This window comes from Vicugna pacos, chromosome 16, assembly GCF_048564905.1.
Source record: "Vicugna pacos chromosome 16, VicPac4, whole genome shotgun sequence".
Taxonomy (NCBI): domain Eukaryota; kingdom Metazoa; phylum Chordata; class Mammalia; order Artiodactyla; family Camelidae; genus Vicugna; species Vicugna pacos.
The window spans coordinates 49,997,436-50,018,525 of record NC_133002.1 but is presented as its reverse complement, the minus strand read 5'-3'; the positions used below and the strand labels follow the sequence as shown (position 1 = coordinate 50,018,525).

General features: G+C 52.2%; 2 protein-coding genes across 3 annotated transcripts; both read left to right on the top strand.

Annotated features, from left to right (window-relative positions):
* Positions 1-3,165: 3,165 nt before the first annotated feature.
* On the top strand, positions 3,166-6,800 carry CD79B (CD79b molecule). Of its 2 annotated transcripts, none has more exons than XM_072940079.1 (7): positions 3,166-3,255; positions 3,360-3,471; positions 4,118-4,168; positions 5,152-5,472; positions 5,713-5,831; positions 6,082-6,123; positions 6,239-6,800. In XM_072940079.1, exons 2-7 carry the CDS (start codon positions 3,405-3,407, stop codon positions 6,335-6,337), a joined length of 699 nt encoding a protein of 232 aa, XP_072796180.1. In that variant the 5' UTR covers positions 3,166-3,255; positions 3,360-3,404; the 3' UTR covers positions 6,338-6,800. The 2 variants fall into 2 exon arrangements, with proteins under 2 accessions (XP_072796180.1, XP_072796179.1); XM_072940078.1 differs by having other exon boundaries at positions 4,115-4,168.
* Positions 6,801-14,493: 7,693 nt separating this feature from the next.
* GH1 (growth hormone 1) lies at positions 14,494-16,223 on the top strand. The gene is given in 5 exon segments (NM_001287198.1): positions 14,494-14,562; positions 14,806-14,966; positions 15,182-15,298; positions 15,485-15,646; positions 15,923-16,223. Coding segments are annotated over 5 exon segments (651 nt in total). The 5' UTR covers positions 14,494-14,552; the 3' UTR covers positions 16,124-16,223.
* Positions 16,224-21,090: the final 4,867 nt, after the last annotated feature.

The window sequence follows — 21,090 nt, the reverse complement described above, 5'->3', positions numbered from 1 at the left end:
TAGAATTTTAGGTATAATTTTATTGTCTACAACTTGATTTCTGATAGCCAGCGCTGTATTCCTCCAAACTAGTAAATACTTAGTCCCTTTCAGGATTTCTGTGTCCCCTTTTCCTGGGTCCTGAGGTTACCTAGCACCCCTGGGGGCTGGGGAAGTGCACCCACAGGCCACCCCAACGTCCCTTAGCCATGTCCCTCAGCCATGTCCCTCAGCCATGTCCTTGAGGCCCCTTCCCACCCTGCGGTTCTCTTTGCCTGTGGGCGAGAGGGGTCCAGACCCCCGCAGGGTTCTCTGTGCCTTCAGCCAGGATGCTCACTCTCCTCCCTGGGGTGGGGAGGCCCCTTCTCCACACCTCTCCTGTGCCCTCTCTGGCCCCAAGGATGGGAGAAGTTGAGGGTGCCCCAGCCCACCCTTCCCCTGAGCCTTGAATGGTAGAAGACAAAAGGCAAAATCCTGGGTGGAAAACCTGGATAACATGGGCCACTATTTCAGAATCAGACCCTGCCCCCAGTTATCAGCGCTCCTCACACCCCCGAGGGTAGACTGTGCTTCCAAGCACCTCACCAAGCCCTTCAGGTGCAGGGTTCCTTTCAAGGCTCACAACCACCCTGTGAAGAAGATATTATTACGGTTATTTCTATTTTACCCAAATGAGGAAACTTGGTCTCTGAGAGGTTGAGACTGGGTGTTGCGTAACTGGGTTGCTATTGGCACAGGAGGCAGGGAAATGCTGCTTTGTGAGATGCCATCCTTCCCACTGCAGGGCCTTCAGTGCCCCTGGCCCAGGAAGGCCAGTGATGCCCATTGGGGATTTGACCTTGGCAATGGCCCTCACATGTTTCCAAATGCTCTCGGGGTGCTGCAGGACCACCCTTCGTTGAGAACCACCGGGTAACTTGGCGGGGCTTTCTGGCTGGTATCCTGCAGGGTCAGGATTCAAACCTGCATCCTTCTGAGCCTGCAGGCTTCTGGTACCAACAAGCCGAGCAGGGTCAGTAAGTGAGGGCTGGGGGAGGGCAGAGGACAGAGCCCTTCTTTCCAGACTAGGGTTCTGCCCTCCCCAACCCTTCCCAGCATTGCTGGGGGTCCCTGCCCTCTTGTTTCCCCAAGCCCCCAGGCTCCTTGTCCCCTCTCCCTACACTGCCATCTCCTATTTTGATGCTGCCTTCCTGGAAAGGTGGGGTGGGAGCTGCCAGATACCTGGACGTACAGCCCAGGGCAGCCAGGGACAGAGGCGTGAGTGGGCTTATGAGGCCTCCTGTTCCAGGAAAGAAAAGGCGTCATGAGCGCCGGACAGAGCTCAGTACTGTTGTCACTGGGGAGGGAACAGCATGGCCCCAATTGTGACAAATAACCCTGCAGACGGTGGGGCCCCCACTGTCCCCACCCCCTCTTGAAAACAGATCCCTGCCTGGCATGAATGGGAATGAAGTCCAAAGGACACATCTGCATCCCTGCCCACGGGGGATGCGGGTAGCTTCATGTTTGGAGGATGCCAACTGCCCTCCCCAACCACCATGCCCCCTACAGTCACCCCGGGCCCCAGGACCAGATCCTGAGCAGGCCCTGCACCACATGGCCCGGGCAGCACACCCATGTGAGGAGGTACAGGCACACATACACATGCATGTCTCCTGCCTTCCCCAGTCATCCTCCCCACTTTGGGGACACCAGCCCCAAAGCTAACCAAGGCCTCCATCACCAGGAGCTACTTTGCTAAAGGAAGAAACCTCTGGATTTTTCCCTATTCCTTTGGGGGGGGGGGTCTCCTGCTACCCCTACCAGCCCCAGGGGCCTGTGGTCCCCAAGCTGACCTCAGGTGATGTTTATATTCCTGGGCTGTTTGTTCTGTGAACTGAACATCTGACACCTTTTCAAAGAAATGTTTTTCTTCATTTGAAACATCTGGAAACAGCAGGAACGTCTGGGACTGCTGGGAACAAGCTGTTCCTTGGATGAAAACTTAACCCTCCCGTCCCCACTTTGCATAGCTCCAGTCCTGGCTTGTGCCTCCCCAGGGGTGGCCCCCGCTGTGCCAGGTGGGGCCTATGCCCAGGACCTAGAGGGCAGCACCCAGACCTCTGCCTTCCTCACCACCGACCCTGGCATGGGAGGCAGGTCCACGTCTCCCTGAACCAAACAGAACTGCCAGCCGCACAGGCCGTTTGAAAACTGGAGGGTGGTGAGGAGAATGAGATGTAGGCAGAGGACACACAGGATTTGAGCATCTTCCCTCCCCTCCTGGGGATTGGAAGAAGAGAGAGTGAGGGGCCGAGAGAGTAAAGAGGCTGCCATAAAACATAAAACTCAAAAGTGGGCTCTGCTGTGGGGCTGAGGGGTACAAGCCTTATGCAGGTGGCTGTGCAGGTTGTGTATTGCACAAGGGCACCTCCTTCCTTGCCCCCAAGGGGCCAGGGCTGTGTCTGATCCAGAGGCAGGGGCACAACGTTGAGCTTCGATAAGCTCCTGGACACTGTGGTCCCATCCACCATTCTGCTAATGGGTGAGATAAAGCCAGAGAGCCTTTTTGCTACAGAACCTGAAGGCTCCCCCACACTAGCATCCTGTCCTCCACCCAAGACCCCTAGAGCCGTGAATAGCAACACTGCAGTTCCCTGGGAGTCCCCGATTGCTGAGTGGTGGGTTTTCCCTAAGCCGTCTACACCTAAGTCTACCCCTCTTTGGCAGCTCCTAGCAAAGGAGGGGGAACTCTCACCAGGGCCTGGACCAAATCTTCTCCCAAGTGGCAGCCACTCTCAGCCTGTTCTTGTGCAAGAACCTCTGTGGCTCCCTTTCCTCCACAGGGTCAAATCTCTGTCAACCCCCAACACAGCCACCTGCACTTCAGCCAAAAGGCTGGGTGCTGGGCCCCTCTGGGTGCCTGGCCTGGGCCCATAGCTAGCCCCCAGCCCTCCTGCACCATCTTTCCTTGGTACCCCTCTTCTCGCAGGGTGCAAGCAGGTCCAGGGCAGAGGGGCTGCGCTCACATTCAACCACAGGACCCATGTGTATTTAGCTGAGTGCCTGTGAATCCAGACTGGGAAGGAGGCTGGCCAGCCCTAAGGCATGACTATGGGGATGGGTGGGGACACAGGGACGGAAGCACAGACCTCCCTTGGAAGACTCGGAGTTTCCAGCCTCCCAGGGGCATCCACCTTGGACCCCGGCTGTAGTGCCCAAGCAGGGGTGACCTTTGAGCCTTAGCAGCACAGCTGACAAGACAGCCGGCCCTCCCCCAGGGTCCCCGGAGAGCTGGTGCCTCCCCTGGGTCCCTATTTGCATGGCAGGAAGGGGCCTGGTGGGGAGGAGGCGGGGAGGAGACAGACTGCAGCCCGAGCAGTTACACGTTTTCCCCCCAGGAGCCTCCGTTGTCACCGGCTTGGGGTAGGGGACAGAGGGTGACCATGGCAGGGCCGGCGCTGTCTCCAGGGCTCAGCAACTGTCTGGTGCTGCTGCTGCTGCTGTTTTCAGGTACAGCCCCGCCGAGACAGGCCTGCTAGCTGTGCTGCTTTCCGCTGATTCTGTCTCCTGCTCTCTCCAGCCTCCTCCTTCTGTCTCTCACACTTTCTGCCTCCTGTCTCCCTCCGACAGCCCTGGGGACCGGGTCTGTGGGTCTCAGCCATGCTGATGGGCTCAGGGGTCTGTGGCCCCAAGGCCTCTCCCGCCTGGAGCGGGTCAGGCTGAGCTGGGTGTGAGGGGTTGGCGGCTCTGACCGCATAAGGGCTAGGCCTGGGAGGAAGAAGGGAGAAGAGTGTGGTTCACCCCCAGCCCTCGAGGGCACCGCATGGGGGAGACAGTGGAGAGGCTGCCCCCAACCAGCCCCTGGGGCAAGCATGTCCCAGAAATGGTGCCCTGGTCTGGAAGACAGTAGAGCCTTCCAGCTGCAACTTCCTTCCTGGCTCAAACTGGCGCCTGCTCAAGGTCAAAGGCAGAAACGGGGCTGGGAGGTGGGTCTTCTGGTGACCCCAGCCCACTCCAGAGCAGGGGTATGGAGGGCTAAGGGGTCTTGAAGCTGATGTCCGGGCAGGAGGAAGTGGGTCTGGGAATGAGAGGGCGAGCAGGGGTGGGGCAGCCAACTCTGAGTGACTGGCCCCGCCCATTTCCTCCCATCCAGCAGGTGAGACGGTGTTGGTGTCAGACAGAAAGGACCTGTACCGGGATCCCAAAGGTCAGCACCTCCCCCTGCCCCTTCTGGGGACAAGTATGTCTGTGTCCAATGCCAGTCACTGTCCCATGGGCTGTCCCACAGCTGCCCCTTGTGTCCTTGTCCCCCCTGGGTCTCCCACCCAGGACTCCCATCCCCAGGCCTCCTTAGGGGCTGTCTCCCTCTGTAAGACCTGGCTCCAAGGTCCTTCCAACCTCCACTCCTCCAGTTGTCATCCTCATTAAACATAAGTTCTACAGTCCCAGCCACGAGGGGCTGGGCTAGCCCCAGGGTTGGAGGGAGAGCCAGAGGGAATCTTGCTGAGGACTGAAGCCCAGTCTGTCTGGCTGGGGAGTTGGGCTCAGCCCCAGCAGCAGCCCTTAGGGGCCCTGTCAGGCCGCAAGGGCTCAGGGGTTCCTAGGGGACCACTGCCTGGGAACGAGGCAGGAGGGAGGTTCTTGGAGCAGGTGGGCGGGGAGAGCATGGCAAGCTGAGAAAGAAGGTTTAGGAATAAAAAGAGGAAAGAGTCTATGCAGGAAGGAAGAGGGAGATGATGGAGGAGAGATAGGCCCGGGGGTGGGGTGTCCTCAATTGCCAGGCCGAGGATTTGTGGGGTGACCCTGAGGATTTCAGACTAGTGCAGGCAGCCTAGGGCAAGGAGAGATGAGGGCACCAGGCCAGGGGGGAGGCTGTCCTACGGGCCTGCATCGGGCTGCTGTAATGGGCATAGAAAGGAATCGGAAGGTTCCAGACCCCTTCTAAAGGAAAATCGAATAGGGAGGGTAGGCAGTCAGGAAGAGGCAGGTCTGGTGGTTTGGCCTGTGGCCTCTCATGTGGCTCGGCTCCCCTACACCTCTGCCTCATGACTGTCCCACACCCTGAGAAGCAAGGACAGACAAGGGGGCGCTGAGCCAGGGTTAAGTGCTGCCCAGGGTGGGGGCCCACTGTTGGGCTGGCCATCAGGACGTCAAGAAGTGGGATTTTGATCCTAGCCTTGGTGCCCACAGGAAGCACTTGTTCCCAGATCCTTCAGTACCCACGTTTCATGGCCAAGAAACGGGGCTCCACGGTGGAAATCAAGTGCTACATGGACTCCATGGATGACATGGACCGTGTGAGCTGGTTCCGGAAGCAGGAGACGGACCCAGAGCCTAAGTCACTTCCTTATGAAGAGGGCCGCATCTCCTATAGCCTTAATGGCTCCACGTCCACCCTCGTCATCCAGGGCATCCAGTTTCAGGACAACGGCATCTACTTCTGCAGGAAGGAATGCCGGAAGGAGTCCTCGAGGACAGAGCATGGATGTGGCACGGAGCTTCGGGTCATGGGTGTGTGCAGGGCCTGCCTTCAAGCCAGGGAGGAGAACAGGGGTACACATGGAGCCATCCGTACCCAACCCCACCCCACCCCACCCCCAGCCCAGCCCATCCTGCTGCCAGTAGGAGGCAACACTGTGGGAGGGACCATGGCCCTCGAGCATCCAGGAGAGCCCCTGAGAAGCAAGTCCTGAGAGGTGTGGCCCCAAAGAGGGCCCCCAGCCTCACCGTCCCCGCCCTGCTTTTCCCCAGGGTTCAGCACCTTGGCACAAATGAATCGGCGGAACATGCTGAAAGATACCATCATCATGATCCAGACCCTGCTCATCATCCTCTTTATCATTGTGCCCATCTTCCTGCTGCTGGACAAGGTGACCGTGGGGGCGGGGGAAGCGGCTGCAGGGCAGATCAGACATGGGCAGGGTCTCTGTTTCCTCAGCCCCAGAGCCCGTCCATTGGCTCACCTGTCCAATCACGCCTTCATTCATCAGCTGTTCTTGCACCTCACCCCTGACCCCTGACCCCTGACCCTAGGCCAGTCTCCCTGGCCCTATCCCAGCCTGGCCCAGCGGTAGATGGGTGGGGAAAGATAACACTGCTCTCCATCACTCTCCCTACCAGGATGACAGCAAGGCCGGGATGGAGGAAGATCACACCTATGAGGTAAGGAGCAGGGTGGACCCTGCAGCTCTGAGGGCAGTGGGGGGTGGTCAGGGGCGCCATCTGTTGCTATGGTCAGTGAGTGGCCAAGGCCTGAGCTCCCTTCCATTGTCTCCAGGGCCTGGACATTGACCAGACAGCCACTTATGAGGACATAGTGACTCTGCGGACAGGGGAGGTGAAGTGGTCGGTGGGTGAGCACCCAGGCCAGGAGTGAGGGGCCACCCTTCCACGCCCTGGGCTCAGCCCGCTGGGCCCTCGCTGACTGCTTCAGAGCCGCCTGGCTCCCAGCCCACCCTCTTTTCCCTGGACTCCCCCAGTCAGCCTCCAAACTGGCCCACCAGATTCACCTGCCCCGCCAGCCCCTGGTCCCCAGCTCTTGCCAAAGAGACTGGGTTGGAAGGGCCACAGGGCCGTGATTTGGAGCAGGGAGTTCTCTGGGGATAGACTGGACCCAGCCCTCCGAGGGTGCTATGCTGGGATCCATTCCTGTTCAGGACGGGGAAGGCAGAGACTTGTTTGGAACCTGCAAATGGACTCAGATGAGACCGGCTTCCTGTAGAGCCTGGGAAGGGCCATGGCCCACCCACCAAGGCTGCAGGTGGGCCGCCGAGAGCTTCATCCCTTTCCCATTCTCTCCCACCCTCTGCCGCCCCGGGGGGCTCCTGGCCTTGAGCCCACTCTCCCACAGAATAAACAGTGTGTTTTGAGAAACCACACACAGGCTTGTGACATCTATGGGGACGGGGTGGATGACAGTATCTGTTTGGGCACAAATGTCTGGGTGCCCGCGGGCCCATGGGGTGTTTGAAAGGCCCTCTCCTGGGCTTACTCGCTGCTTCTCTCTGAAGGCCCAGCTGGGACCTGTGGTCATGGGCTTTCTTCCCCTGCTGGGTCCCCAGCAATGGGGAAGGGCTGATGGGACTGGCCCTTCTCCTCGGCCGGATGCCATCAACCTGTATCACCTTCAGCTGGTGATGAGCAGCACCAGCGTCCTGTGCTGCAGGTCAAGTCTCAGCCCTGGAGGAGACTGCCATCCCCCAGCCACCCCAATCCTATTGTCCTTCAAGGCGCTCCACCTGCAGGAAGCACTCCCAAAGCTCCCCAGTCCCTGCCCAGTCCCCGCTGGGACCCCAGCCTCTGCAGCTCTGGGTAGGTACTGCCCCATATTCCCTGTGCAGACCTTGTTCTCCAGTTAAACTAGAAGCTCCCTGCGGGTAGGGCTTCCCCTGCCTCTGCCACACCCTACTGTCCCCACCAAGCCTGGGCCTTTTTTTTTTTAAGTTTGACCCAGAGCTGTCAGAGAGAGATTCCTAAAGCAAAAGGCTTTGTGTAGTGAAGTCTGGGGGGCTTTAGTCAGGTGACTAAAGGTTATTCCCAGCATCACATCAGATGCCCCCTAGGCCCCCCAAGGTCCCCACAAAAGGGACTCTATGGGCCTACAAATCAGGGCCCCAGCCTGCCAGCTGTGGGGGTGACTGGGCGCGGCTCACAGCTGGGAGCCGAAATGCAGTTAAGCTCCATGTACAGAGCCAGGCTGAGCTCCATCTCTTGTCGACCTTGGAGGGACTCCAGAACACCTCTTTGCCATTTACGCTCTGGATTCGGGTAGGAGAAATCCCTGCCCTCAAGGTGCTGCCAGTTTAGCTGGAGACCCAAGGCCAGACCAGTGAGCGCAGCACCTGTTTTGACCAGCTCCTCCTTGGAATTTGGTGGAGGGGGCAGGTGGCCCAGGCCCCCATGCCCAGGGTTTCAAGTCAGTCTCTGAGGCAAACAGCGCCCACTCAGAGCCAGGCTGGGCCAAGGGGGCCAGGCCTGCTCCCTCCCTGGTCTCTGGGCTGCCAGAGGAAACTGGCTTGTTTTGGCATCTGCCTCCACTGAGCTGGAGCCCTTCCTCTCCTGCTGCTTTGCATAGTGGCGCTAATTCTGTCCTCGACCTCCACCAGGGACCCTGGGCAGCCGGCTGGGGGTGGGAGGGAGTCATCACTTCTCCCCCCAGCAGGGTCTCCCCTGCTTGATTCTGGGGAGGCCTTGGCTTTTTTTGAAAGACAACTTAGTACCTTTGAATAAGTCACTTTCCCTAATGCATCAAAGTCCTATTGGCAGAGAATCACTTGAGCAAAGAGGCCTGCCTCGTCCACCAGACACCCCCGAAAGGCACTGCCTTCATGGTTTGATGGGGAAGCACCCCCACCCCAGTCTGTTCTGTTTTAGAGGCTCACACTCTGGGTGTCCCCCACATCTGTTCACTGGGTCCCTGGCCCCCAGAACTGACTTAGGCCATGGAAACAAAGCTGGATGAGGCTGGTGGAGACGAGGAACATCAGATCTAAGTTGCTTTATCTACAAAATTGGAATCATAAAACTTGTCCCAAATTGAACCAGAGGCTGGCTTCTAAAAAAAATTATCCTACTGTAAAATGGACTTGGTTTTCTTGCGTGTACAGCTCAGTGAATTAAAGCACGTGTTCAGATGTGTATAACCACCACCACAACCAAGATGCAGAACATGAGCCAAAATCTTTTACTGGGCCCCCCAAACACTTACGTATTGAACATCCCTTAACTGCCAATAAGATTTTACTGAGCACCTTCACATTCCTTTATATGATCCTGCTTAAGCCCCAGCATAACCCTGGAAGGGGGGTCGCACCATCCCCACTTTACAAATGAGGAAATCAAGGCCCAGGGAGATTATTACCATAATTGACCGGAAGTCACATACAGACCTTCTCACTCCAAACTCAGCATCCTTTCCACTACATCGCAGCTGCCTCCCTCCTTCCTTGAGCTAGAGGAGAAAGAGTCTGTAGGGAATCTGGGACAGCTTTGCCATGTCCAAAGTTTCCCCTCAGTCACAAGTCCCAAAGCCCTGAAGGCCCCACTCCTTCCTAATAGGTCAAGACATCACGCCACTGGGCTATCCTTTCAGGAGTCCAGCTCTGGGCCTCTCCTCAGCCCTCTTCCTCCCAGAATGCAGCCCCAAGGCCCCTTGGTGGGCACATAGCCGGCTGCCCACTGGGGGAATCCAGCCCAGTCCCTCGGGGCCCTGGTGTCAGCACAGGCTGGTTCCTCCTCCGTTCTAGCTTGACTTCCGGCCCCCTCGCTGCAGGTGTTGCTAGGCCGGGGTGCTCTGACCCGAGTGAGCGTTTGGCTGTTTTTCCAGCAGAATCGGAGCTGAGAGAAAAAACAAAACAAAACTCGGAAAGCTGCCCCTGTTTTGGTGTCCTGGCAGGAAGCACTGGACCCTCAGCTGGTGTCCAGCCTGGCCGGGTCTCCTGAGGAGGGCCTCAAAGGCCATCCAGAACACGGGGCTTGGGATCCTTGTCCGTGCATACTCTGCTCCCTGGAGGCCACCTCAGCACCTGGATTCAGAGCCTACACCCGTGAAATTTCTGGATTGGTCTCTGCTCTCCACGCGGCACCTAGATACAGTGCCCTGGGGACCAGCCACTGACTCAGGTGCAAACAAAAACAAAACCCAACAAACCTGCCACCTGGGGCACCTCAGTTGCCCTTTCCCACCCAGAAGCCTTTACTCGGAAACTTAGGTGACTCTACAATCAACAACCCTTAAATCCTGAATTCACAGTGTAGTTTGTTAAAACACATTTAGACAGAGCCTAATGCACTTTTCAGATTTAAAAAAAAAAAAGGCATTGTCCCCTCGGACCTAAGATCACTTTCTCACATGGCAGGAGTGGGTGGGCCAGACACCTCTTGAGGTCCTGTTTGGGGCTCTGGTTCTGCAGGATGTGGGTCTGTGTGAACACCTGTGTGTCCTCGCAATCAGTATGTGCACGCTGCCCTGTCTAAATTTTACATTTGAACTTGTCCAGGTATGGACTGCTGTGCATTGCAAGATCCTGTACTTTTATTACCATTTTTTAAAACCCGTTATGTTAAAGTCACTGTACGGTGAGGCAAACACCTGGACACAGCGTGCCCTGCCTTGCCGTCTCCGGCTGGGTGGCTATTTGAGTTCTTTCCTTGGCACTGTCCTTCCATCCATTCAATCCACTCCGCACATGCTCATTGAGTTCCTGGGCCTGAGATGGTGCCAGCTACCAGATCTCCCCATTCCCAGGGCTGTGCTCTCACCACTATATCTTAACTGTTGCCTTCAGGGTAGTTTTCACAATGTGAAATTTCTGTACGTATTTTACCATTAGGTATTTATTTGTTTGCTGTTGTCTCTCTTTCCCTTAGACTGTAAACTCTAGCAGAGAAAAGATCGTGTCCTGTGTTCCTCGGGGTATACTCATCTGCCTGGGATGAGGTCTGGAACGTGAAAGGCACAATGACTACTTGTTGAATCAGTCAATTTGTAAAGAAGAGAATGAGTGAATGAATGAAGAGATAAAAGGCATGAATCCTCAAAGAGCTTCCATTCTCGTAAGGGGAATAAGATGTTCAAAAACAACCACAGAATAAGGTAAAAGGAGGCAGAGGTTATTTCCAGCTGATGGCCCCAATCAGGAAAACACCCCAGACTTCCCACGGCTGCTGAACACACCCCGGTACTTATTATTTCTTTTTCAATGGGTCTGTGTCCCTGGGGAATAATCCCCAAAGTGGAAATTGCTTCGTAGGTCCCATTGTGTAGATTGTTTTGCACTTCTAAATTGTTCAGAGATCCTCACCCAGTGTAAACAACACCCCCATCAACCCACAGGAGTGCCCATCCCCATCCTTCCCCCTGGCCCCGGAGCCCTCCAAGGCCCTTCCTCCATACTTGAACCCTCTGGCAAACTCAAGGGTCCGAAGAGATAAAGGAAGTGAAAATGTGATGTACACTGAAACGTGCAACACAAATGTGGAGGATGATATGATTTGCTTCATTAAATCGGGCTACGATGGGGTGTTTTTTTCTGCCACTTTTCTCGGTGCCTATGGACCTCACTCTGGGCTGAAGCTCCTTGTGTTCAATCCCCCCAAACTTCACTAAACATTTTCTGAGTGGTGACTTAATCCAATCGTGCTAGCTTTGCACTAATGATAGTTCTGTCCATGCTCAGCAGCGCTGCTGTCTTTCCTGGATGAGGCTTCTCAAGAGCTCAGCATGGTGGGAAGACTAGAGATTGGGCAGCCATCACTTAGGTGCTGGAGACTCCAGGCAAACTTCTTATCCCTTTGAACCTGAGTGCCCTTGTATGAAACGCACCTCACCCTCCCCGCATCACTCAGTAGAGTGCCTGGCACACGGAGAGCACTCAGAAATATCGACTCCTTCCCCACCTCCCCTGGAGAAGCCCTTGGGAATCCCCATATAATATTCTTCGTTTTTCCTTTTGCTCTGCCTCCCTTTCCCTAGCTCCACGTCTCCACATAATATTCTTTAAAGCTCTGACCCCATGTGCTGTCATCAACATGGTGCTGAGACTCATGCTGGAAGCAAAGAAGAGGAGGAACGTATCCCGTGGGCAGTCCCAGCCTCTGGCCTCAAGGGAGGCAGGCCAGAGCTGGAGGTGGGAAGCGTGGACCTCCAGTGACCCACGGAGGACTGGAGAGAGCTGCCACCAGTCCCTCTGACGCTGTCACTAAGACCAGGGCAGTTATGACTCTCAATAATGAGATGGCCCCAAACCCCGCGGACCTGAACCTCAGAGGGGCTCTGGAAGCCTGAAAGAGGCTACTTTTGGATCAAGAGTAGATCTGTGAGTTTGTACAGTAGGTACAGAGAACTCCAGAGATGGTCAAATTTAGGAATATGAAGGGCTTCTAAACACACTGAATTTCAAGGATTCCACGATGATGGAGGTTCATCCCAAACCCTTTGAGGCTGACCCTAGATATGCTGATCACAGCCTCTCCCCACTGGCCACCATGCAGAGGCCTTTGCCGGGCAGTCTCTGAGCCTGGAGAAGCTAGGGGTCTGGCCCCAGGCTGTGCTGGGTGACTCCCTAGCACTGGAGGGAAAACCCCAGTCTAATTCAAAGTTTATCTTCTACTAGCAGTGAATTATGTGTGTGTCTCCATCACTAAAGACCCTGAAAAAGTCAAGACTAGAGAGAAGGAACACCAGTATCCACCCCTACAACCTTCAGCTCTTCCCTGTTTGGGTCCAGTGGCTGCCATCATGGTAGCTTTTATAAAAGTGTAATCCCAGGGGTTCCCGGAATCCTGTGGGCCAACCTAGTTCTGGGGTCAACAGACATGGGTTTGATGAGAGGAGATGCTCCCCCGCCTGGCTGGTCCCACCTGTTCTTGGCTGCCTGATAGGGACCCTTGGCCACCCCTCACAGGTGCCCACCTTGTGTGGCTCTTGAGCAGTCCCCAACTTGGACTCCTGTACCCTCCACCCTGAGGCTTCATCCGTGGTCCACAGTTCCCATGAGAGTACCCCCACCGTTAGCTAGGTGCCCGTCATGAAGGGTTGCACCTCAGTGCCCCTTTCCCCAGGTGACATAGAAGGAAGAAGTGGGGGAGGAGGCAGAAGGCTGTGTGGGGCTCTGAGACCCTCCTCCACTTCCTGCCAGGCTCCTCCCCTTTGGTGGAGCTGGAAGGAGAGGAAAGGGGCGTCCTCACCTTCCCTGTGGCCCCACCTTCCTCAGAGCCTGTATCTTAATGACACTTCACTCTGGTCCTCCTACAGTCCTGCCTGGGAACAGTTCCTACAGGTCCCAGTACCCTCCTTAGCAAATACTAAATCAGGGGCATGTTTGGGTAATGGTTCAGGAATGATGGGAGAAAAGAGAGCTCTACCTTCTGGTCCTAAAAGGGGGAGGTCGAAAGATGCAAGCACTCATGTTCTGGACCATGGGAGTGTGACTTTTCACATCATAACCAACCACCTCTAGAAGGGTTTGCTTCTTTGCTTTCTCATAGAATCAAGTGCTAAATGTTCTTAGACTCCAGGGGTGGAAGGTTTAAATGGAGGGGAATGTGTTCTTTCCTGCTCTTATCTCTGGGGGCAATTTGATGCTGGTGCCCTCCAGATGTTGAAAAAGTCCCAACCCTGGGCACCAGGAGGCTGGACGGCTGCAGCTGTAGCCTTCCAGACTCTAGCCTTGCCCTGCTGTGGTCTCCACCATGCAGCCTATGTCTCTGGGCCAGCCTCACCTAGAAAATGAGGCACAACAATCTGCCTCCTAAGGGAGGACAAAATAAGGCATCTGGGCCCTTCTGATTAGCGGCAGGATCCTTGAGTCCTGAGGGATTTAGATGTTAAAAAAAAAAAAAAAGAGTGGTCCCTACTCAGTCTGCTTTGAAGAAAGGGCTTAGTTAGCATCCTGCAACATGGAAAGGACAAGGATTTGGAGATCTGCTGCCTTGGCTGAGGTAGCTCGTGTAAGTAAGCCTCTCTGAGCCTTGGTTTCCTCCTCTATAAAATGGGGTGAAAATAATATCTCCTTTGCAGATGGTCACAAGGGTCTAATGTGAGATTGCATAGGCACGCTCTTCACAATCTGGTAAACTCTATGCAGATATTAAAAGGAGAAGAAGAAATCTTGCGAGGAGGCTACAATGACTGGAGAGGGCATCTTTCCGGGTGCCCGTAGCTCCAATGTTGGGAGTGAGACTTAAGCCCTCCAGGACTCTCAAATTTAAGATTCTCTGACAGTGACAAGGCTACGGGAGGAAGCACTTGCAGGAAATGTCTGTTCCCGGGATTTCTGCTTCTCAGTTTGCATCTCTGTGGTAGATCCGAGGAGCAGGGGCAATGCCTTCAGTTTTGGTTCTTAGCCCCACCGTCCTAGGGGAGCCTCTGAGCTTGGGGAGAGGGGAGGGCAATGTGCGGGGCTGGAGCCCTCTAGTGGTCAGTCTTAGCACTGCATCCAGCTGCCTCAGGTGGATTAGGTGACAGGAGGATGGTGAAGGGGCAAAGGCAGAATCTGTGCCCAGAAACCCCATAATCTCTTGCTATTGGTGGCCCCCTTTCCCAGCACACACATTCTCTCTGATGGATGGAGGGGAGCAGTGCAAGAAGGGGGAATGGAGCAGTAGAGAGCGAGGAAGCGTCAGCATAGCTCCATCCATCCTGACACAGCCTCTCTTTGGGGGACCAGCTTGGGCCCTCCTCACCCTGATGGACAACACACAATGACACCCTGCCAGTGCACACCTGGACTCAGGTTACTTCCTTCTACCACCTCTCCCTTAAAAAGAGAACAGATTGGGTGGTGTCTCACACAGATGGACCCTGCGTGTACAAACCTCAGGGCTGGTGACAGGGGCAAGGGGAAGATGACAAGCCTGGGGGATATGACCCCAGAGGAGGAGCGGGGACAGGATGAGTGGGAGGAGGTTCTAAATTATCCATTAGCACAGGCCGGTCAGCGGCCCATGCATAAATGTATAGAAAATAAGTGGGGGCAGAGGGAGAGAGAGGAGGCCCGGGCATAAAAAGGGCCCACCAGGGACCAATTCCAGGATCCCAGGGCCTAGCTCCCCAAACCGCTGAGGGTCCTGTGGACAGCTCGCCAGCTGTGATGGCTGCAGGTAAGTGCCCTAAAATCCCCTTAGGCTTGATGTGTACAGAAGGGTGATGTGGGGGCCCTGCAGATGGATAGGGCACTAACCTTGGCCTTTGGGGCTTCTGAATGTGAGCGTGGATATCTATGCCCACACATTTGGCTACGTTTTAGAAAGGAAAGGCACTTGGAGCAGAGAGAGGGCTGGCAGGAGACGAGGCCTCTGGGTCTCCGGGCCCCTTCCTCGCTGGCCCTCCGGTTGTCTCTCTAGGCCCTCGGACCTCCATGCTCCTGGCTTTCACCCTGCTCTGCCTGCCCTGGCCTCAGGAGGCGGGTGCCTTCCCAGCCATGCCTCTGTCCAGCCTGTTTGCCAACGCTGTGCTCCGCGCCCAGCACCTGCACCAGCTGGCTGCTGACACCTACAAAGAGTTTGTAAGCTCCTCAGGGATGGGTGCTAGTGGAGGGTGGCAGGAAGGGGTGAACCCACCCCCCTCTGCATAATGGGAGGAAACTAACAAGTTCAGGGGTATCTTATCCAAGTGAAGATGCTGTCAGGTGAGCATAAACTGAGCGAGGGGGGTTCTGCATAAAGCAGTGAGGAGGACAGTGCACCAGCTCAGATCTGGTGTGGGTGTTCCTTTGTCCAGGAGCGCACCTACATCCCGGAGGGACAGAGATACTCCATTCAGAACGCCCAGGCTGCCTTCTGTTTCTCGGAGACCATCCCGGCCCCCACAGGCAAGGACGAGGCCCAGCAGAGATCGGTGAGTGGTCATCGCCGCCCGGCCGAGGAGCAGGGACCTCCTTCTTCCTAAGAATGTTGCCCCATCTCTTCACACTGGATCCTGGGCAGCCTTCTCTCCAAGGCGGCGGCGGGTGATGGGATGGCGGCGGAGGATGGTGGGTTGGCCTGAGCCCGCAGCACCCACCGCCCCCACTTCGGTCCGCAGGACGTGGAGCTGCTCCGCTTCTCGCTGCTGCTCATCCAGTCTTGGCTCGGGCCTGTGCAGTTCCTCAGCAGGGTCTTCACCAACAGCCTGGTGTTTGGCACCTCGGACCGCGTCTATGAGAAGCTGAAGGACCTAGAGGAAGGCATCCAGGCCCTGATGCGGGTGGGGATGGCCGTCGTGGGTCCCCTATCTGGCCCCAGGCCTGCCCTCTCCTGCCTTAGCCGAGGGGTGGGGGGCTAAGGTGGGCTGGGGAGAGAGGCGCCCTGCTCTGTCTGTAGCGTCCAGCCTGGACCCAGGAGAAATCTTTTTCCCATTTCCCCTTTTGAATGCTTCCTCCTTGCTCTTTTCCAAGCCTGGAGGGAAGGGTGGGAAGTGGAGGGGAAGGGAAGGAGCGACTCCCAAGGACTCGGCCTCTCTGTCTCTCCCTGTCTTTTGCAGGAGCTGGAAGATGGCAGCCCCCGGGCTGGGCAGATCCTCAGGCAAACCTACGACAAGTTTGACACAAACTTGCGCAGTGATGACGCGCTGCTCAAAAACTACGGGCTGCTCTCCTGCTTCAAGAAGGACCTGCACAAGGCTGAGACCTACCTGCGGGTCATGAAGTGTCGCCGCTTTGTGGAGAGCAGCTGTGCCTTCTAGTTGCTGGGCAATCTGTTACCCCTCCCCAGCACCTCCCCTGACCCTGGAAAGTGCCACTCCAGTGCCCACCACCCTTTCCTAATAAAATGAGGTTGCATCATATTGTCTGAGTCGGTGTCATTCTATGACGGGGAGGAGGGGGCGTGTTGGGAAGACAACCTGTAGGGATCCTGTGGGGTCTGTGGGAACCCAGACACTGAATGATAGTTGACCCAGTTCTTCCTGAGCTCCAAAGAAGCGGACACGTTCACTCCCCCCTGTTACACACCCAGTCCACTCCCCAGGCCTGAAGTCCTGGGCTGCTGGGCAGTCATAGGTCAGCACCACTCCACCCCTACCCCATGACGTACTTAGAGGCTCCCCAACCTGCACCACCATCCCAACCTAGCCCCCAAGAGTGGGAAGAAAGGAAAGCAAGACAGGCTATTAAATACAGAAGCAAAACGCCCCAATGTATGAGGAAACAAGAGAAATCATAGAATTACTTTTGTGTAGAAATTTTAATGTGAATACACATTAGGCCAAATTGCCCTCGGGCAATGGGAACGATGCATTCTGGTTTTGTTTGTCTCAAACAGAACCAGAGTGTTTGGGACCTGAACTGGGTCAAGGGATGTGGAAGACAGATTGTAAATCAGAGCTTGCAAATTCAGTACCAATAGGTGTCAGGCAGATAAATACACAATAATGAGAGCTGCCTGGGAAGGGAGACATGGCAGCTGGCGCTCTGCTGCCTTGTGAGGATCCAACACAGAGTTGGGGCGGGGGGACCAGAGCAACCTAAAGATCTCAGGCTCTAGCTAAGGATGGGGCCCATCCCGCCTCCTCACTCAAGTCTGCATTCAAGTCCTGCATTCAGGATTGCAGGAGCAAGGCTGCCAGACCTTCTGATTACTCGAGACAGACAGGACATCCAGACTTTCATATGAAATCTAATTTTTAAACATTGGTAACTAATTGATATTGAGTTTTAAGGGCAAAAATTAACCCAGACACACTCGGTCTTCAAGCTGTTAGGGAGCAATTTGTTCTAAGAGGAGTGGATTGGGATAACTTGGTATCAGGGAGCGAATCAGAGAGACTTGGACTTGAAACCATGCCCCTGAATAAATTACTTAACCTCCCTGAGACCCAGTTTCTGCACCTACAAAATTTAAATAATACTATATTGCCTTGTAAGGCCTATGTGAGGGTTAAATGAAATGGTGTTTCTGAAGTGATTGATACATTACAGCACTCAAGAAGTTGCAGCCGTTTTTACACTGAATTGTGGGGTTTTCCATGTTTTCCAATGGAATGTTTAACTACTTGTTAGTGAATTATGTTCTGTTTTCCTAATGGCATCTCAAATGGCATCTCTTTTTTTATTTCCAAATGAACTTAAAAAGGTGGCTTTTTTTTTGCTGAAGTATAGTTGATTTAAAATGTTGTGTCAGTTTCTGGTGTTCAGTATAGTGATTCAGTTATACATAAATATATTCTTTTTCATTATAGGTTATTACAAGCTATTAAATATAGTTCCCTGTGCTGTACAGTAGGAACTTGCTGTTTATCTATTTAATATATAGTAGTTTGTATCTGCTAATCCCAAACTCCTAATTTACTGCTCCCCTTCCCTCTTTGGTAACCGTAAGTTTGTTTTCTATGTCTGTGAGTCTGTTTCTGTTTGATAAATAAGTTCATTTGTGTCATTTTTTAATATTCCACATATAAATGATATCATGTGGTATTTTTCTTTCTCTTTGTGGCTTACTTAGTATGATGATCTCCAGATCCATCCACGTTGCTGCAAATGGTATTATTTTATTCTTTTTTATGGCTCGGTAGTAATCCATTGTGTATATATACAACCACAAGTTCTTTATCCAATCATCTGTTGATGGACATTTAGGTTGCTTCCATCTCTCAGCTATTATAAATAGTCCTGCTATGTATATTGGGCGGCATGTGTCTTTTAAAATGAGAAATTTCTCCAGATATATGAAGGACAGCTTTAGAATTAAGTTTTTAGTCACTCAAGCACCTTGGCTAAGTAACTAGTGACCCATAACTCAATACCTAGATACTCAAAGTAACTATTAGTCAAGCATGATTTTACAAAATCAATCATTCTTTTACAATGCAAATATTCAACCTAATAAATCATCCTGAAATCCCCAAATTTTACATGCTATAATGAAGTGGCCTCAAAATTGGACTCACCTGTGTTCATTTGGGATTGTTTACATGTAGTAATGTAAATGTAAACGGGGGGAGTGGTTGAAAGTTGGAGCAATCAGAACCCTAGAGCTCCATTTCTTAGCTCAGAAACCACTCCTCTACCTTAGAATATTCTTTAATTGTCTGACTTTAAATTCATGGAGTTTTGAAGTTAGAAGGGCCTCCTAGATCATCCTAATACCTTCTAATTTAGGAATCTTACTATGTAGCATTCCTCACAGGTGGTACTCACTTGTATAGCACCAGTGTCAAGGGAACCACTGTTTCACAAGATAACTTATTGCATTAAGCCACTCTGTTTTCAGGTAAGTATTTCTTATATCAAGCTGAAATCTGTATTTCTGTAACATCCCTCATTTGAACTTAGAATTACTTGCAAATCTCATGGTCTTTAGAAATTGATGTATTGAACACAAATATAATTATCTCTTGCACTGAATAAGTGTTTTAAAAGGAAAATGGGCCTTCTTAAGAAGTGTATGCTAAATCAGTGTGGCAGGAGAGGGGTGCCTACAGAGAGGGGAGTTACAGCCACTAGAGGGTTTTTAAGTAGGGTTGTCATGACAGCAGTAGACTGCAGGGGGAGCCACACTCCAGAGAGCGTCCTCTCAACTCCTTAACAGCTGTTGCTGAATCAAGGCAACCAAGGCTGGCTGAGAATTACCAAGATGCTAGTTGATTTTGCAAACTTTCTGAGTTTAAACGATCTTAAAGACCATCTACCCTGAACTCTGATTTGTCAACTGTTATTCTGCCTTTCAGCTCTTCAGTTAGGCAGTGAATACCTTCACTGCAAATTAGAAACGCCTGGGGTATTTTCTAAACAATTCTGACAGTAGCCTCCACTCCCTGAGATTTTGACTTTAACTGATCTGGGATGGGATCTGGACAAGAGAACTTTTAAAACTCCCTGGGTGAGATGGCTGAGATGCACTGAGTCAGGACCACAGAAATATGATGCACGTGTCCACAGGTACTGTGCTGGTAAAAGGAGTGGGGGGTGGGGAGCTGGGGGAGGACATAGGAGACCTGGGCCAATTGCTGGGCTCTCTGCTTCTAATTCTAACCAGTCATTTTACAAAGTTCTAAGCCAGTAGCAAAAAGACAAATACTGGGTGATTCCTCAAACATGAGGTTCTTATAGTAGTCAAATTCACAGAGACAGAAGGTAGACTGCTGGTTACCAGGGTCTAGGGGGAGGGCCCATCGGGAGTTGTTTAACGGGTAGAGTTTCAGTTTTGCGAAGTGAAAACGAGTTCCGGAGATTGGCTACGCAACAATGTGAATGTAGTTGATATTATTGAACTGTACTCTTAAAATGGTAAATTTTATGTTATGTATATTTTGCCACAATTTAGATTTTTTAATCGAGGTATAATTAGCATAAAACATTATATTAGTTTCAGGTGTACAACATAATGATTTGATATTTGCTTATATTGGGAAATGATCACCACAATAAGTCTAATTAATATCTGTCACCATACATAGCTACAAAAAGTGTTTTCTTGTGATGAGAACTTTTAAGATGTACTCTCAGCAACTTTCAAATGTGCAATACAGTATTAGCTATAGGCACCACGGTGTACATTACATCCAAATGCATAATTTAGAAATTTTTGAAAATGTTTTCTAATGAAAAATCTTCCCCTGGGTAAGATTTGTGAGATTTGAACAAGGAAGAGTTCAGTAGGCAGAGCTCAAGTAATCCTAGACCCCTTGGAATAATGCTTTTCTGACTCCGTGTAATTTTTAAAATTTACTGGAACCATTCTGAATTTCTTCCATCAGCTTTGCTGAGACACATGGTGAGTTGTGTCCTTTTTATATGCAGCTCAGAGCAGAACTGAACCTTTTCCCTTTCTTTACAAGTCCTCCTCAGAATTACAGGACCTGGGCTCCTGGGATAAGCAAACATGATACTGCTTTGTGCTTCTTTAATTCAGAAGGCCCCAGCAAGGCTGAGAAACACTTTGAGAGATACCAGTGTTAGGGTGACCAACTTGTCCCTGTTTACATGAGACTTTCCCAATTTTAGCACCGAAATGTTCCAATGTCCCAGTGTCCCAGGATCACCCTCTGCTCGATGCAAACTGGGACAATTTGTATCCTCCTAGTAGTCCTAAATCTTAGAGAACAAAAAAAGGTGGGGGGGAGGAAAGAAGAGAAAACAGAATAGAAAAGGAGGAAGAGAGAACACAATGGAAAAAGAGAAAGGAAGTATTGATGGTATATATCACTTTTTTGTATATATATTTTTATTGAAATATAGTCAGTTTACAATGTTGTGTCAGTTTCTGATGTACAGCATAATGCTTCAGTCATACATGAACATACAGATATTCATTTTCATATTCTTTTTCACCATAAGTTACTGTCATATATTGAATATATTTCCCTGTGCTATACAGTATGAACTTGTTGTTTATCTATTTTGTATATATTAGTTAGTATCTGCAAATCTCAAACTCCCAATTTATCCCTTCCCACCCCCTTCCCCCTGGTAACCATAAGTTTATTTTCTATGTCTGTAAGTCTGCTTATGTTTTGTAAATAAGTTTGTCTTTTTTTTTAATTCCACATATAAGTGATATCATATGGTATTTTTCTTTCTCTTTCTGGCTTACTTCACTTAGAATGACAGTCTCCAAGTCCATCCATGTTACTGCAAATGGCATTATTTTTTTGGCTCAGTAATATTCCATTGTATAAATATACACAACTTCTTTGTCCAGTCATCTGTCAAT

Excerpts from the sequence above, each read along its gene's own strand:
- CD79B (XM_072940078.1), top strand. The coding sequence starts at position 3,405 with ATGGCAGGGCCGGCGCTGTCTCCAGGGCTCAGCAACTGTCTGGTGCTG. Across the intron at positions 4,169-5,151 it reads CCTGTACCGGGATCCCAAAG|GAAGCACTTGTTCCCAGATC; the intron begins GTCAGCACCTCC and ends TGGTGCCCACAG. Across the intron at positions 5,832-6,081 it reads TCTTCCTGCTGCTGGACAAG|GATGACAGCAAGGCCGGGAT; the intron begins GTGACCGTGGGG and ends TCTCCCTACCAG.